At 38.8% G+C, this 15,124-nt stretch overlaps 1 protein-coding gene across 1 annotated transcript in view; it reads right to left on the bottom strand.

Annotated features, from left to right (window-relative positions):
* TOP2A (DNA topoisomerase II alpha) overlaps nucleotides 1-14,873 on the bottom strand; it is a 29,008-nt gene extending 14,135 nt beyond the window's left edge. The window contains exons 1-20 of the mRNA XM_080679271.1: nucleotides 14,707-14,873; nucleotides 12,852-13,007; nucleotides 12,528-12,618; nucleotides 11,934-11,997; nucleotides 10,212-10,357; nucleotides 9,946-10,043; nucleotides 9,626-9,838; nucleotides 9,303-9,476; nucleotides 9,017-9,118; nucleotides 8,772-8,909; nucleotides 6,694-6,832; nucleotides 5,380-5,537; nucleotides 4,489-4,614; nucleotides 4,045-4,155; nucleotides 3,797-3,902; nucleotides 3,595-3,704; nucleotides 3,278-3,370; nucleotides 2,384-2,498; nucleotides 2,159-2,280; nucleotides 403-551 (exon numbers count right to left, since the gene is read on the bottom strand). Coding sequence (XP_080535397.1) covers nucleotides 403-551; nucleotides 2,159-2,280; nucleotides 2,384-2,498; nucleotides 3,278-3,370; nucleotides 3,595-3,704; nucleotides 3,797-3,902; nucleotides 4,045-4,155; nucleotides 4,489-4,614; nucleotides 5,380-5,537; nucleotides 6,694-6,832; nucleotides 8,772-8,909; nucleotides 9,017-9,118; nucleotides 9,303-9,476; nucleotides 9,626-9,838; nucleotides 9,946-10,043; nucleotides 10,212-10,357; nucleotides 11,934-11,997; nucleotides 12,528-12,618; nucleotides 12,852-13,007; nucleotides 14,707-14,727 — 2,432 coding nt within the window. The 5' untranslated portion in view covers nucleotides 14,728-14,873. The remainder of the gene's footprint in view (nucleotides 1-402; nucleotides 552-2,158; nucleotides 2,281-2,383; nucleotides 2,499-3,277; nucleotides 3,371-3,594; nucleotides 3,705-3,796; nucleotides 3,903-4,044; nucleotides 4,156-4,488; nucleotides 4,615-5,379; nucleotides 5,538-6,693; nucleotides 6,833-8,771; nucleotides 8,910-9,016; nucleotides 9,119-9,302; nucleotides 9,477-9,625; nucleotides 9,839-9,945; nucleotides 10,044-10,211; nucleotides 10,358-11,933; nucleotides 11,998-12,527; nucleotides 12,619-12,851; nucleotides 13,008-14,706) is intronic.
* Between the last annotated feature and the right edge of the window lie 251 nt (nucleotides 14,874-15,124).

Below are 15,124 nucleotides of genomic sequence, written 5' to 3'. Positions count from 1 at the left end.
CAGTAGCATGGCTCTCCTAGTTATGACAATCAAAAATGTATCCAGACATTGCTACATGTCACCTGGGCGGCAAAATATCTCCTGGTTGAGAACCACTCTCTATATAAAGAAAAGAAAATATAAGAAATGTATGTAAAAACATTTATAGTTTCACAAGGAAGTAATATTTCTAAGGGATACAAAGGCTATGGCTATCAAACTGAAATAGAATTTTGTCTTTTTGCTCACTGCATAAAGTAGATAATTAACCTTTAATGAGTAGTTTTTAAAAAATTAATATTCTAAGCATCTGCATCAAAAGTACATTTTCTGATTGAATTTTTATATTATTTTGTCTACTAAATCTCATATTACTTCAGAATTGGAAATGGCAATTCACTAGAAATTGAAAGCATTACCCACCTGAGCATTGTGAAGATGTATCGAGGACTAGCAGAATCCTTGCCACCATGCAGCCTGGTACCAAACTGACCAATGGGCTGCAAGAGGTTCAGATTATTGCTACCCACAAAATTCTGAGCCAAATTGATAATGGTCATCATTAGTGACATCTGGGGAAGGAAAGATTCGTTAATGTGATCTGTAGACTTTTAATAATACATACTCATTATTATGACTAAGCCTTACTATAACCCTGTAAGGGTTTTATGAGATATAGATGTTTACTGATTTTTCCCAGATAAGTAAGTACATGGCAGATGTAGTGCTTTAACCCAAGACTTAGGGCTCTAAGTTCAGGGCTCTTACCTTCCAATAATTTCAATCAAGAAAGGCATAGCTCCTTTCTTCATTCAGAGTAGAATAAAAAATTACTTAAGTTACAATATTTCACTCATTTCTACTCTAGCATGTATAACTTTATTCTATAGTTGTGTGTTGTCCCTCTTGGTTAAACTGTGATTATACCTTGAAGTAAGATACATATTTGACTTATCTTTTGTACCTGGTGCATGGTAAGCATTTAACAAATCACGATCATTTACTAGGTACCCACTATATTTTATTTTTTAAAAATAATAGTGCCAAAACCGGTTTGGCTCAGTGGATAGAGCGTCAGCCTGCAGACTGAAAGGTCCCAGGTTCGATTCCGGTCAAGGGCATGTAACTTGGTTGCGGGCACATCCCCAGTGGGAGGTGTGCAGGAGGCAGCTGGTTGATGTTTCTCTCTCATCGATGTTTCTGACTATCTATCACTCTTCCTTTCTCTCTGTAAAAAAATCAATAAAATATATTAAAAAAAAAAAAAAAAAAAAAAGAATAGCTAAGGCCAGACAGTGTTCTGATTAGATGACAGACAATAGCTATTAAAATAATAATAATAATAGTTTTATTGATTTTTAGGGAGAGGAAATATTGACGATGAGAGCATAACATCAATCAGCTGCCTCCTGCATGCCCCCTACTGGAGATGGAGCCCACAACCAGGTATGTGCTCCCACCAGACTCAAACCAGCAACCTCTCAGTGCACGAGACAACGCCCAACCAACTGAGCCATAATGGCCAGGGCTACCACTAAATATTTTTGAAAGCAACAAGCAAGACAATCATTACATTTAAAGTTCTAGAAACTTATAGGCAATCTAGTTCTTTAAAAAAACAATTCAATCACAAAATAAAAAATGAATGTATGTTTGTGTAAAGTAAAACAATTCAGATATCTATAACAAATTGGAATATCGCCCTTTTTAATTTCCAGGGCTAACAAAAGTCAATAATTTCGAAAATATTGTTCTAGACATTTTGCTTTAAGTATTGTTCTGCCTCTTTTTTCCCCGGCTGACAACAGGACACGGGCATTCTTCAATGTTAGTATACACAGGTTTACTTCAGTTATATCAATGATTCTATGCATAGATGTGTCACAGTTTATAACAATTTCCCAATCATTGGACACTTTTGATGTCTAAATTTAACATCAAAGTTATAATAAACATCTTTGAACACAGATCCTTGCAGACTTATGAATATCCTTATAGGAATATTTTCAGAAATAGATTTGTTAGGCCAAAGTGTAAGCACGTATCTAGTCTGGCAGATTTCACCAAATTGTTCTCTATTACAAATGTACCAGGCTTCTATTTTCACTAAGTGTTTGAAGAATAATTTTGCAGGTATTTCTACTATAATGCTTTCCGGAAACATAGATTGTGTGTTTACCTCACCATGATGATAAGAGGACATCTCAGCCACTGACCCAGCTAACTGGGCAACCTTCACCTCTCGCTTGTCATTCCGTTTGAAACACGTAAACAATACCTTTCTCTGACCTGGTTTCAAACCTTCAAAATGAAAGAAGTGCAAATATTAGTATCCTCAATTTAACCATTTCTGGGCATTGATTTCTATGTTATGACAAAAACAGACTAAATAATTGGAACTCACCATCCACCATAGATGGGATAGATCTCTCGTTATCAGAATTTGAGAATAGGATAAGTTCCTTGTTTATGAAGTCATTGTATGTCAGATATGTGGTAGTTTGCCCATACAAGTAATCCTGAGGGACCAAAGAGAGTATTACATGATCTAGTTTAAAATAATGAAACAAAGAAACCTCAGTATTTTTAGGATAGTTATTAAGCCCCTTATAAATTCAGAAGTATTGCCCTCGCTGGTTTGGTTCAGTGAATAGAGCATCGGCCTGTGGACTGAAGGGTCCCTGGTTTGATTCCAGTAAAGGTCACATGCTGGGTTGCAGGCTCTATCCTCAGTAAGGGGCGTGCAGGAGGCAGCCAATAAATGATTCTCTTTCATCACTGATATTTCTATCTCTCCCTTCCTCTCTGAAATCAAATATATTTTTGCTGTATATATTTTAAAAATATATTTTAAAAATTCAGAAGTATTTTGTTTTTTAAATAGATTTTTATTTATTTTTGAGAGAGAGGGAGAAACATTGATTGGTTGCCTTCCATACGCACCCTGACAAGGGATTGAACCCACAACCTGAGTATGTGCCCTGACTGGGCATAGAACCAGTGACCTTTTGGTGCACAGGATGACACACCCAACCGAGCCACACCAGGCAGGGCAGAAGTAATTTTGTTTTAAAGATAAAGCAAATTTAATTGCTGCACAATTAGAAAAAAAGTGCACTGTCTTTGTAATTTCTTTTATGCCCAATACATTTATGCAGCATTCTAAATAAGAATACTTATATAACTATCGATTACTACACTTTTTACTAAAATAGCTACTCAGTAACTTAAATTTGTTATATCAATCCTAAAAGTTCAGTAAATAGTACATTTTGTGGCATATATTTAAAATTTTTACCTCAGGAAGGCCAAGTAACTTCCGTTGTCTTCTGTCCTCCATGAAATGAGTTAACCATTCCTTTCGATCATCTGTCTGTTTTTTGCTAAAGGCCTACAAATTAGCAGATGAAAAAGATGTCACTGTACTAATAGGTTCCGAAATATTTCTTGTATGAAAACGAAAACAACAAAAACTCAGTTTTCAAAAATATCTGGTTCCTTTCTCTGGGATATGCTTTCTGAAAACATTCTATTATACAAAAATATTTCAACTGGCTAGCTAAAGCAGTGATTTATAAAACTAGAGTGTATGTATAAAATACAATTCAAACTCACCAGGCTGATTGCAGCATCATCTTCAGGACCAGAATATTTGAATTGGATACGATGTCTTTTCATATCTGCAAAGTATTCTTTAGCTTCTTTTGATGTGCTGGTGCCCAAACCTACATAACCAAGAATACCAAGTTACTCCATATAATCTTTTATAGAATGATATATTACAAAATGAGAATTCTATATGAGTTTCATTACAAACCTTTGTAATACTTGACTTTCCATTTTTTATGATTTGGTGTAGAATTCTTCCATTCTTCAAATTCAGGAAGACTATAGAAAGACATTTCTTGCTTGTTTTTAGACACCTGTGGTAAAGTACACATTGCTGTGGCTTTGCAGTGCTGGTACTCCTATATCCCACCGTACTTCACTGGGGTTATGTGTGTATATAGGCTTGAGAAGTAGGGCCTTAAAATATCCTTTATGGTATCTTAGAAGTTAATATACCTTTACAATGGGAGTGATAAATTCCTCCAGAAAACGATGTCGCAGAAGAGAGGGCCAGTTGTGATGGATAAAATTAATCAGCAAGCCTTTGATATGGGAACCATCTTGGTCCTAGAAATATTTGGAAGGCCAAACATAGAACTGTTTAGGAACTCAAAAAATTATGATTGATATATTGGGTAATTTCTCAATTTTTTTCTTCTATGGGGATTAATAAAAAAAGGCTATTAAAATATTCAAAGACTATTCGAATCCAGACTATTAACCTGTATATGTAGTGTACATATGATATAAACATAATACTATATCTGCTTAGATATTGATTAAAGATAATGACCAGAGCTCCAAGTTAAGTAATTTCCTTTCACTGCAGGAAAGCAATGCAACAATAAGGTATGTTTAATTTACTGTAACAATCTTAAGTATCTGAAAAGCAAATCTGACCTGATCTGTCATAATCATTATCTTCCCATAACGAAGTGTCTTCAGTGAATCTTCATCTTCATAGTTTTTCTTGTACTGAAGACCCACAATCTTTATGATATTGTTAATTTCAGCATTTTCCATTATCTGAAATGGACATATATTGTTTATAAATGTGAAAAGAACAAAGAAATACAACACTGCATGTTGCCTGGATTTTCTTGAGCTCCGGTATTTTAAGTTATTAGCCTACTAGAGGCCCCCCGGTGCATGAAATTCATGCACTCGGGGCGGGGGGGGGGGTGGGGGAGGGGAGTTCCCTCAGCCCAGCCTGTGCCCTCTTACAGTCCAGGAGCCCTTGGGGGATGGCCTACCGATGGCTTAGCCCTGCTCCTATCGTGGAGGCAGGAGATGCTCCTGGTGGGAGAGGCTCCCGCCACTACTGCTGTGCTCACCAGCCATGAACCCGGCTTCTGGCCGAGTGGCACTCCCCCTGTGGGAGCACACTGACCACCAGGGGGGCAGCACCTGCACTGAGCATCATTCCCCCCCCCCCCCCCGCCCACCGTGGTCAGTAAGCATTATAGCAACCGGTTGTTCTGCCACTTGGTTGATTTGCATATTAGTCTTTTATTATATAGGATACTTTAGTAATCAGAAAGATCCGTTAAGACATGGTCTAGCCCTGGCCAGGTGGCTCAGTTGTTTGGAGCATTGAACCCAAAAGGTTATGGGTTCAATTCCTGGTCAGGGAACGCACATAGGTTGTAGGTTCTGTGTATCCAATTTCTTAAAAATAATAAAAACTATCTAAAACATATTTTAAAATGCCCAATGAAGGAATGAAACACAAGCACCAAGTCCTGCATTATAAAACTAGATAGCAATTCTGAAGATAGTTTTATATTCTACCTGTTTATGAGAAGCTTCTCGAACATTGAGTATTTTTCCTCTAAGAGGGAAAACCCCGTACTTGTCTCTCCCAACCACACCTAGGCCTGAAACAGCCAAGGTTTTAGCTGAGTCTCCCTCAGTCAGAATAAGTGTGCAGTCAGCAGAGTTTCGGCTCCCTAAAATAAAAATACACAAATTATTGGCACATTTAGTTCAACCTCAAATATTAACTCAGACATGCCGTTAATAGCTTTGTGAAAAACTCAAGTAATTTATAGTTTATAACAAGCGGCTTAGGAGTAAAATGGAGGTAATAATCTATAATAATAAAAGCATAATACGCTAATTAGACTGGATGTCCTTCTGGACAACCTTCCAGACGAAGCTGGGGCTGCAAAGGAAGCCTGGGTCCCGGATGCCAGAGGGAAGCTGGTGCTGGCAGCCGGGGTAAGGAAGGCCTATTCTTGCATGAATTTTGTGCATCAGGCCTCTAGTTAGATATATATTTTAGCTAAAGTTCATAGTAAATAGAAGTCTTAGTTTCTTAGGCTAATTTTTCATTTTATACTACTGTTAAACATTCATTTGATCATATTATATGAAAAATATTTGTTAATGATGGGGTTTATTACATGCTACTCCAAAATATGGTATCTTGGCATATATTTTAAGCTGAAAGAATTTTAGAAAATGGTAGAAGGAGGAAGATTTCTCTGACCTTATCCCTCTTGAAGCAGGTCATAAGACTCTCATTGTGAGAGGGGCCCTCCATATATCCAGAGGAAAGGAGCATTCTTAACTTTAAGAATGAGGGACACTGAGAAGAATCTGAATAAACAGGCCTCATTGCGCTTCCCCAAGTTTACTGCACTTAGCTCATACTCTTTACTTATCATATCTTTCCATGACTTTCCACTCTTCATCAAACCTGGCATAAAAATACCCAGGTTTAATTATTTCGTTGGGGCTTCATTTCCTCCTGTGTCATGTAAAGTTTACACTAAATTAATCTGTACGCTTTCCTCCTGTTAATCTATCTTCATTAGTTTAATTTTTAGACCAAGCCAGGGACCTAAGAGAGTCAAAGTAAACTTTTCCCTTTCTTATAGGTCAATATGGAACTTTCTTGTTCTATATCCCAAAACAATCATCTCGACATTATTTTAACTGGAAATGACCTAAATGTTTAATAAAAGGGGATCCATTGATTTTTAAGAGTAAAAATATTCTCTTTATATTAACTGCCAAGGAAAAAATACTCATGGTATGCTGTTAATGAATAAAACAAATAACAACTATAAGATTTGAAATCTGGAAACATGAAATATGTACCTGCATCATTGGCATCATCAAGTTTGGGAATTCCCTTGATTCTGTTATGTTTTACAGCTGAACACTTCTTGTTTAACTGGACTTGAGCCTTAAACTTCACCCAGTTTAGTATGCTTTCTACAATACCACAGCCAATTGCCTGAAAACAAGAAGATTCATGTTAAGGAAGATTTCAGTCAGAAATGTAGAATATAAATGAGCTCCCATAAAAATAATTTAAAGCTTGAAAAGAGCCCTCACTGGTTTTGCTCAGTGGATAGAGCTTCAGCCTGTGGACTGAAGGGTCCTGGGTTTGATTACCGTCAAGGGCACATGCCCCTATTGTGGGGTCCATCTCCAGTAGGGGGCGAGCAGGAGGCAGCCAATCAATGATTCTCTCATCATTGATGTTTCGATCTCTCTCCCTTCTTCTCTGAAATCAATAAAAAAAAGTATATTTAAAAATATATATATTGAAGAGATAGAAATATGATTTCTGGATAGAGGGTGGCACGTCTTCCTGTCTCAGTTTATCACTACTGAGGAAGCTGGTTCCATTGGGTTCATTCATTCAATAAATACTTATTGACTACACACTTATATTGTGCCAGACACTGAGCTACATGTTGAAAATCTAGCAATTAAAAAAATTAGAGATGGTCCCTGTCTTCATGGAGTTTAATATACAACAAAGACAAGACAGAAATAAAATGAGAAATCACAAGTGTAATGAATGTTATGGATAAATGAAAAAAAATGTGCTGCATATAATAGTGTATGTCAGTGTTATACTGGAACAAACTTAGTAGGGGAGAAGTGTAGAAAATAAAGGCTTTCGCCCTAACCGGTTTGGCTCAGTGGATAGAGCGTCGGCCTGCAGACTGAAGGGTCCCAGGTTCGATTCCGGTCAAGGGCATGTACCTTGGTTGCAGGCACATCCCCAGTTGGGGGTGTGCAGGAGGCAGCTGATCAATGTTTCTCTCTCATCGATGTTTCTAACTCTCTATCCCTTTCCCTTCCTCTCTGTAAAAAAAAATCAATAAAATATATTTTAAAAAAAAGAAAAGGCTTTTCTGTGGAAATAACATTGAAGACCTAAAGTAGTTAACCAGATTTAAAGCATTTCAAGGAGAGAGATAAGCATGTGAAAAAGTTATGAGGAGGAGAAGAGTACTATGCTTTTCAGTAATTTAAAGCCGTAGGGAAAAGTGCCCTGAGATGAGGCTGGAGAGGGCAGGGTCTTGTAGACCAAATTAAGCAATTCGGACTTTTTCTAAGAGTGAAAATCACTCAAAGACTTCCAAAAGAGAGCGAAGACAAAATGTGTGCTTTAACATAAAAAGATTACTCAAGAGCATTACAAAGAAATGACTGAAATTGTATGAATGTTAAGAACCTATTAAGAAAAGAGATGATAATAGAAGGCTACTGAGATATCTAAGAGATGATCCTTTCTTTTTATTACTCCTCACCTGAGGATATTTTTTCCACTGCTTTTTCAGAGAGAGAGAAGGGAAGCGGGGGCGGGAGGGGGGGCGGGGAGAAGGAGAGAGTGGGGGAGAAACATTGACTGGTTGCCCTGCACACAAGCTCCAACCCGGGATGAGGAATAAACCCATAAGTGAGGTATGTGCCCTTGACTGGGAATTGAACCCACAATCCTTCATGGCACAGGCCAATGCTCCAACCACTGAGCAACACTGGCCAGGGCCAAGAGATAATTCTTATGGATTAGAGAGGGGGGATAAAGAGAAGGCTCCCAGCTTTCTTGTTTATGCAACCTAGTGGTTGGTTGGGGCCTTTTTACTAAGATAGGAAATAGGTTTGTTTTTTGGGGGTGGGGGACTTCCTTAAATGGAGATCAATTGAATATAGAGAGAAGGAATTGAATTTTGAATGTGTGATTGAGAGCAACTTTAGGCATTCAATGTTTGGAAAGCAGATGGGCTGAATTCAGAAGTGATCTAAACTGAATGTGATATGAAATGCTATCTATCTATCTATCTATCTATCTATCTATCTATCTATCATCTACAGAGCTGAAAAGAGTAATGGAAAATAAGGTATTTCTATTATTTTATTTCCCTCTATGTACTCACAGCTTTGATGAATTTTTCACTTAATTGGCATGTTGATCCAAAACTCTTGGCTTGTAAAGTCATGTTTTCTTTTGTCTGAGAGTCAAAGGTTGGGTTTTCAATTAAGGCATTCACAAAAATCCACATGTGATTTTTCACCTGCAGTAAAAGTTGACATTAAATCACTAAAAACGTACTCATATTTTATTTATAGCCTGTCTTTTCTTCCTTGCATTTGGAAAAAGAAAACTGCTAAAATACAATACCTGATGTGCTTTTACTGCAACACCGCCCTTGTTCTTCTTCTTCACAACATCAACAAGTTTAGTCACAATCTGATCAGTTACATAATCAACATGTCTGCCACCCTAATGAGGAAAAATAATCGACTGTAAAGCTCAGTATCCTCAAAATTATAATAATCAAACACAAGTCTAATTTAGCTTACTTTATACCAAGGTAGCCAAATATCCAAGTTCATTTTATATATATTAAAAATAAGAACACGTATGAAAATATAAATCATAATTAATAATTCAAGAATAAAATTACCTTGGAAGTAGCAATGCTGTTGACAAAGCTAATTTGTTGAAAGCCTTTTTCACTCATTGTTAAACATACTTCCCACCTGTGGTTTACTTGTTCATGGATAACTTTCAATGGATTGCCAGTTTCATCTACCTTATCCTTCAAATACATATCCACATAGCCACGGAATCCTTTTATCTGTATAGGAATTAAAATGGTACAAAAAAAAAAATTAGACTGAAGAACAGACTAAGATTTTTTCAAAACTAATGAAATGGTTATTGAATGAAAACCAATTTTGCCTTTGACAATGATCACACATTTCCTCATGACCAGAAAACACTTACTGGCAGCTTATTTCCATTGAGAAAGACTTTGACATCTTTAGTGGATCCAGCAATATCATATGCTCTTCTAACCATTAGTGCAACAATGTCTTTGTCTAGGCTTTGCATTTTAAATTTAGACAAATCGGGCTGGAAGGTAATACATGTGTAATCTTCTCCATTAAAGGGCTTGAGTTCCATCTCACCGGCTCTCCCCATGTTATCCATCCATGTCTATGGAAGTAAAGAATAGGAAAGATGAAAAATTCGAGTCACCTTACAAATAAACTAGAACTAAATAACACAAATTGCTATAGTACAATATACAACTATTTACTTGCCTGTTTGAACATTTTCTTGTATTCTCTACTCGCTGTTTCCACAGTAAATTTGGTACTGAATATGTTACACAATTTGGCTCCATAGCCATTTCGACCACCTGGGTAAATAAATACTATTTGTTATCTGATGAACAGTTTCATTTCTTAATCACTGGTAAAGTGATGCAATTATAAAGATTTTAAAACTTTATGCCACAGATAGTCATTTAAGATTTTTTTGTTTTGCTTTTTAGCAACAATGTTTGTTTTTCCCCTCAGTATCCTACCTGTTACTTTCTTTTCATCATCATCATAGTTACTAGAAGTTAAGAGCTGTCCAAAGATGAGAGCTGGGACATACATCTTCTCTACTTTGTGTTCAACAACAGGAATACCTTTTCCATTATTCCATATACTAATTAAATTGTTTTCCCTAAGAAAAGAAGATTGGAATTTGATTGTTAAGCTAGTGCTTAAATATGTTTTATATTTAAATACCTTTATTTCTAAAATTCAGTCTTAACTTCTTTATGGCTCTTGTACATATTTTTCTTCTGAACTTTAGCATGAATTCTCTTTCCCACTGTGCTTAATTCCTGATACTCCTGAAATAGGAGCCAAGAGGAAAATAAAAATTTAAAGCTGTTCTAACACCTGGGCTGACACTGATAATATTGAAAAAATATGAAATTTTAAAACGTTAGGATAGACAAAGGGAAATGACTTTGGAAAGATAAGAACAAAATTTGGAAACATATTAAATAATAACTTTTAAAAATTAAATTTATTGGGTGACAATGATTAATATGATCATATAGGTTTCAGGTGTGGGTTTCTATGTTATAAGTTCTGTCTATTGCACTGTGTGCCCACCACCCAAAGTCAAATATTTGTGTTTTTGTTTTTTATACTGCTTTTAAGAGGATCATCTGTACTATCCTAGTTCTCTTAGCTTTCCCACACAACAAATCTCATTGTAAAACAAATACGAAAGGGAAAAACATCAATTGTAAATTTCCCTGCTTGCCAATAAAATGCTAAGAGTTTATTTGGACTTTGAATAGGCTAATAAAAAGGTGAAGCCCAGGCCAATGAGGCTCAATTGGTTGGAGCATCATCCCATACAGCAGAAGATCGAAGGTTCGATGCCTGGTTAGGGCACATATCTAGGTTGCACTTCAATCCCGGTGGAGGCAACCGATCAATGTTTCACTTTCACATCCATGTTTCCCTCTCTCCCCCTGCCTTCTTCTCTCTCTAAAACCAATAAAAATGTGTCCTTGGGTGAGGATAAAAATAAAAAAATGAAACAAGCATTCTGACCACCTACAAATGGACACCCAGCATTTATAATCAGAATGTTAGCTCTCTAGCACCACCTGCTGGTTTATTATTTGAATAGCATTATGTGGAGGAAAAAATTCAAAAGCTCTAGATTCCAGAATACTTCAAGCAATTATTGGAGATGTTATGAAAGTATTTAGGGATGAAGCATCATAGTGTCTGTAATTGATATTTAAATTCAGAAAAAATATAAAGCAAATATGGCAAAGTGTTGATAACTGTTGGATCTAGATAGTAGGTATCAGAGATTGTTCATTTTAGCATTCTGTCCTCTTTTTCTTCAAACTTTTATTTTAAAAAGTTAACTTCATTCCCCAGCTGGGTGGCTCAGTTGGTTGGGTATCATCTTGTACATCAAAAAGGTTGCAGAATACAGGCTCCCAGCCCACCATGGCAGGACCTCCTGTTCAGGGCATATGGTTGCAGGTTCCATTCTGGTTGCAGGTTCCATCCTGGTCAGGACATGTGCGGGAGGCAGTGGATCCATCTTGCTCTTTCTCCCCCCCCCAACCCCCACACCCCCGCTTCCTCTCTAAAATCAGTAAAAACATTCTAGGTGAGGATTAATAAATAATAAACAAGTCAACTTTACTAAATTCCAAGAAAATGCAACTAACAGTAACATGAACTATAAGAAACAAAAGACTAATAAGCAAGAGACTTACGGGTCAATTGTGACTCTAATACAAGACATTTTTGGGTCCCTTTGTTTATTGTCTGCAGCGTTGACTGAAAGAAAATACACATTTGTAAAAAATTAAAGCATTTGAAAAAAATTCCTTAACTATAAGATATAGAAAGACAACGTAAACTGATGAACAAAAACAGATCCAGAGACAGAGAAGCATCGATCAGACTGTCAAACCTCAGAGGGAAGGTAGGGGGGGTGGGGGTAAGGGGGAGAGATCAACCAAAGGACTTGTATGCATGCATATAAGCCTAACCAGTGGTCATGGACAACAGGGGGGTGAGGGCATGAGTGTGTGTGTGTGGGGGGGGGGATGGGGGGATAAGGACACATATGTAATACCTTAATCAATAAAGAAATTAAGTTATAGAAGGACAAATCTCAAGCAAAAGAGTAGCACCAACAAGGTGTTAATTCAGCAATTTTTACTCATAGTACTGTTTCTAGGAAAGAATTTAACGTCACTGCATCACTTCTCTCAACAACTGAAATGACAGCTCTGGCTACAGAGGGTTTGCTAGGAATGAAACGGATTTGACCAGCAGATCTTTACATACATAAATTTACTCACCTAGGATCTCATCAAAGATTTTGTACAAACCAGGAACAAAAGTGACTTCCCTATAGTTAATGCCAATATCTTCATCGTAAACCCACATTTGCTAGAAATAAGGCAAAGGGATATAGTTATTTTTACCCTATATTTATTCTGTCTCATCACGATTACTGTAAGGTCTTCTGGATTAAAAAATACACACACACACACACACACACACACACACACGTTTAGGCTAATTCCAGTGGACACTCAAAGCACACGAATGCACAGAAAATTAACCAGGAAAAGCACACACTCTAACTACGCAGTCACTGCGTTTAGGGGGCTTGGTTATACCTGGGTCACTAATTCCACAGAGCCAATGTAGGTGTCTGGACGGAGCAAAATATGTTCCAGTTGCGTTTTCTTTTGATAGATTCTTTCGATAGACAGTCTTTTTTTAGCATCTTCATTTTTCTTTGTCTTGCTGATTTGCATATTCTCATTTACAGGCTAGCAATTTTAAAGAGTGGTGAAGAAAAGGGAAGTTTAATTATAGGTTTATCAGAAACTATAAACAAAGCACCCAGTAACTAATCACGGTCTCTGGGTGGGCCTGGGTGGAGCTTACATCTTTTTGGCACAGACATGGCGATTTAAGGTCACTGCGGCCGTTCCTAGGTGTCTCTGTTTTCACAGACGTGTTACCTCATCCCGAGGTGTCTGTCTGTTTTCACAGACGTGTTACCTCATTCCTAGGTGTCTGTCCATTTTTACAGGTGAATTACCTCATTCCTAGGTGTCTGTCCATTTTCACAGACGTGTTACCTCATTCCTAGGTGTCTGTCCATTTTCACAGACGTGTTACCTCCTTCCTAGGTGTCTGTCCATTTTTACAGGTGAATTACCTCATTCCTAGGTGTCTGTCCATTTTCACATGTGAGTTACCTCATCCCTAGGTGTCTGTCCATTTTCACAGACGTGTTACCTCATTCCTAGGTGTCTGTCCATTTTCACAGACGTGTTACCTCATTCCTAGGTGTCTGTCCATTTTTACAGGTGAATTACCTCATTCCTAGGTGTCTGTCCATTTTCACAGACGTGTTACCTCATTCCTAGGTGTCTGTCCATTTTTACAGGTGAATTACCTCATTCCTAGGTGTCTGTCCATTTTCACAGACGTGTTACCTCATTCCTAGGTGTCTGTCCATTTTCACAGACGTGTTACCTCATTCCTAGGTGTCTGTCCATTTTCACAGACGTGTTACCTCATTCCTAGGTGTCTGTCCATTTTCACAGACGTGTTACCTCATTCCTAGGTGTCTGTCCATTTTCACAGACGTGTTACCTCATTCCTAGGTGTCTGTCCATTTTCACAGACGTGTTACCTCATTCCTAGGTGTCTGTCCATTTTCACAGACGTGTTACCTCATTCCTAGGTGTCTGTCCATTTTCACAGACGTGTTACCTCATTCCTAGGTGTCTGTCCATTTTCACATGTGAGTTACCTCATTCCTAGGTGTTTGTCTGTTTTCACAGACGTGTTACCTCACTACGTGTATCTGACACGGAACTATGTCCCATGTTATAAATATCATCACTGAACGGAACTATGTCCCACGTTTTAAATATCACCCATGAAATACACCCGCCTCTTGCATCTACACTGACGGACAGGATGATGCCCGCCCTCGATGCCGGTTCGGCAGCATCCGTTTGGGCGGCCATCGGCGGGCCGCGTTCACGTTGTGAACACAGGAAGGGCACACTTTGAACAACCGGGGCCCGCCGGCTCCCCCGTGGGGACACTGTGCCCTGCTCTGCACTTTTCAAGGTCAGGGCCGTTCCATCCCCTTTCCAACCGGAGGGCAGGAGAGAAAAACATCACTAGCTCTGTGGAAAGTCGTCAGCGGGCCATTATAACACGGAGCGACTGTAGGGTCCAGTTGCATCCTGTGCCTAGAAACCGTAAAACAAACCCCCGCCCGCCTAGAAGCCAGTTCAGCCGGGAACATTTCAGTATCAGCACCATAAAGGGTTTTCCCCTTTTCACGATCACAGGCAGCGCAGGAGACTGGGGTCCACACAGAATACAGACTCCCCGCCCGTCGTGGCGGGAGGGACCCCAGCCCGGGAGTCTCACCCCTGACGGGCAGCCAGGGAGATAGCGGGCCGCGCTGACTCCACAACCCGTCTCTTCCGCGAGCTGTACCTGCAATGGTGACACCTCCATGGTGACGGTCGTGAAAGGGCTCGAGAACCCTGCAAGAGACTGAACCGGCGGGACCCACGAGACAAGCGCGGAGCAAGCGGCTTCTCCACAGACGCTCGTCGGTTAGGACCGCAGCTCCACTTCGATTTGGACTTTTCCTCTAGCCCGCCCAAACCAGATGAGCCAATCCCGACTCGTTCTCACAGGTTCCGTCTGAGGAACCGATTGGTCTTTTATATCTACCAATGAGAGGCGGCGTCGGTCGGGGGTCTGTTTGAATGAACCAATTAGGTAAGGGATCCGGGACTAGGGGGTAGTCCAAAGGCAGCACTTGGAGGCGTAACGGAGAGACAGACAGGGTATCTGGCCAATGAGGAGGGCTCATTGGCCCTCTCCGTGCAGAAAGCTCTGAGGAGTC

This window comes from Plecotus auritus (assembly GCF_963455305.1).
Source record: "Plecotus auritus genome assembly, chromosome: 7".
Taxonomy (NCBI): domain Eukaryota; kingdom Metazoa; phylum Chordata; class Mammalia; order Chiroptera; family Vespertilionidae; genus Plecotus; species Plecotus auritus.
This window is presented reverse-complemented; position numbering and strand designations above follow the sequence as displayed.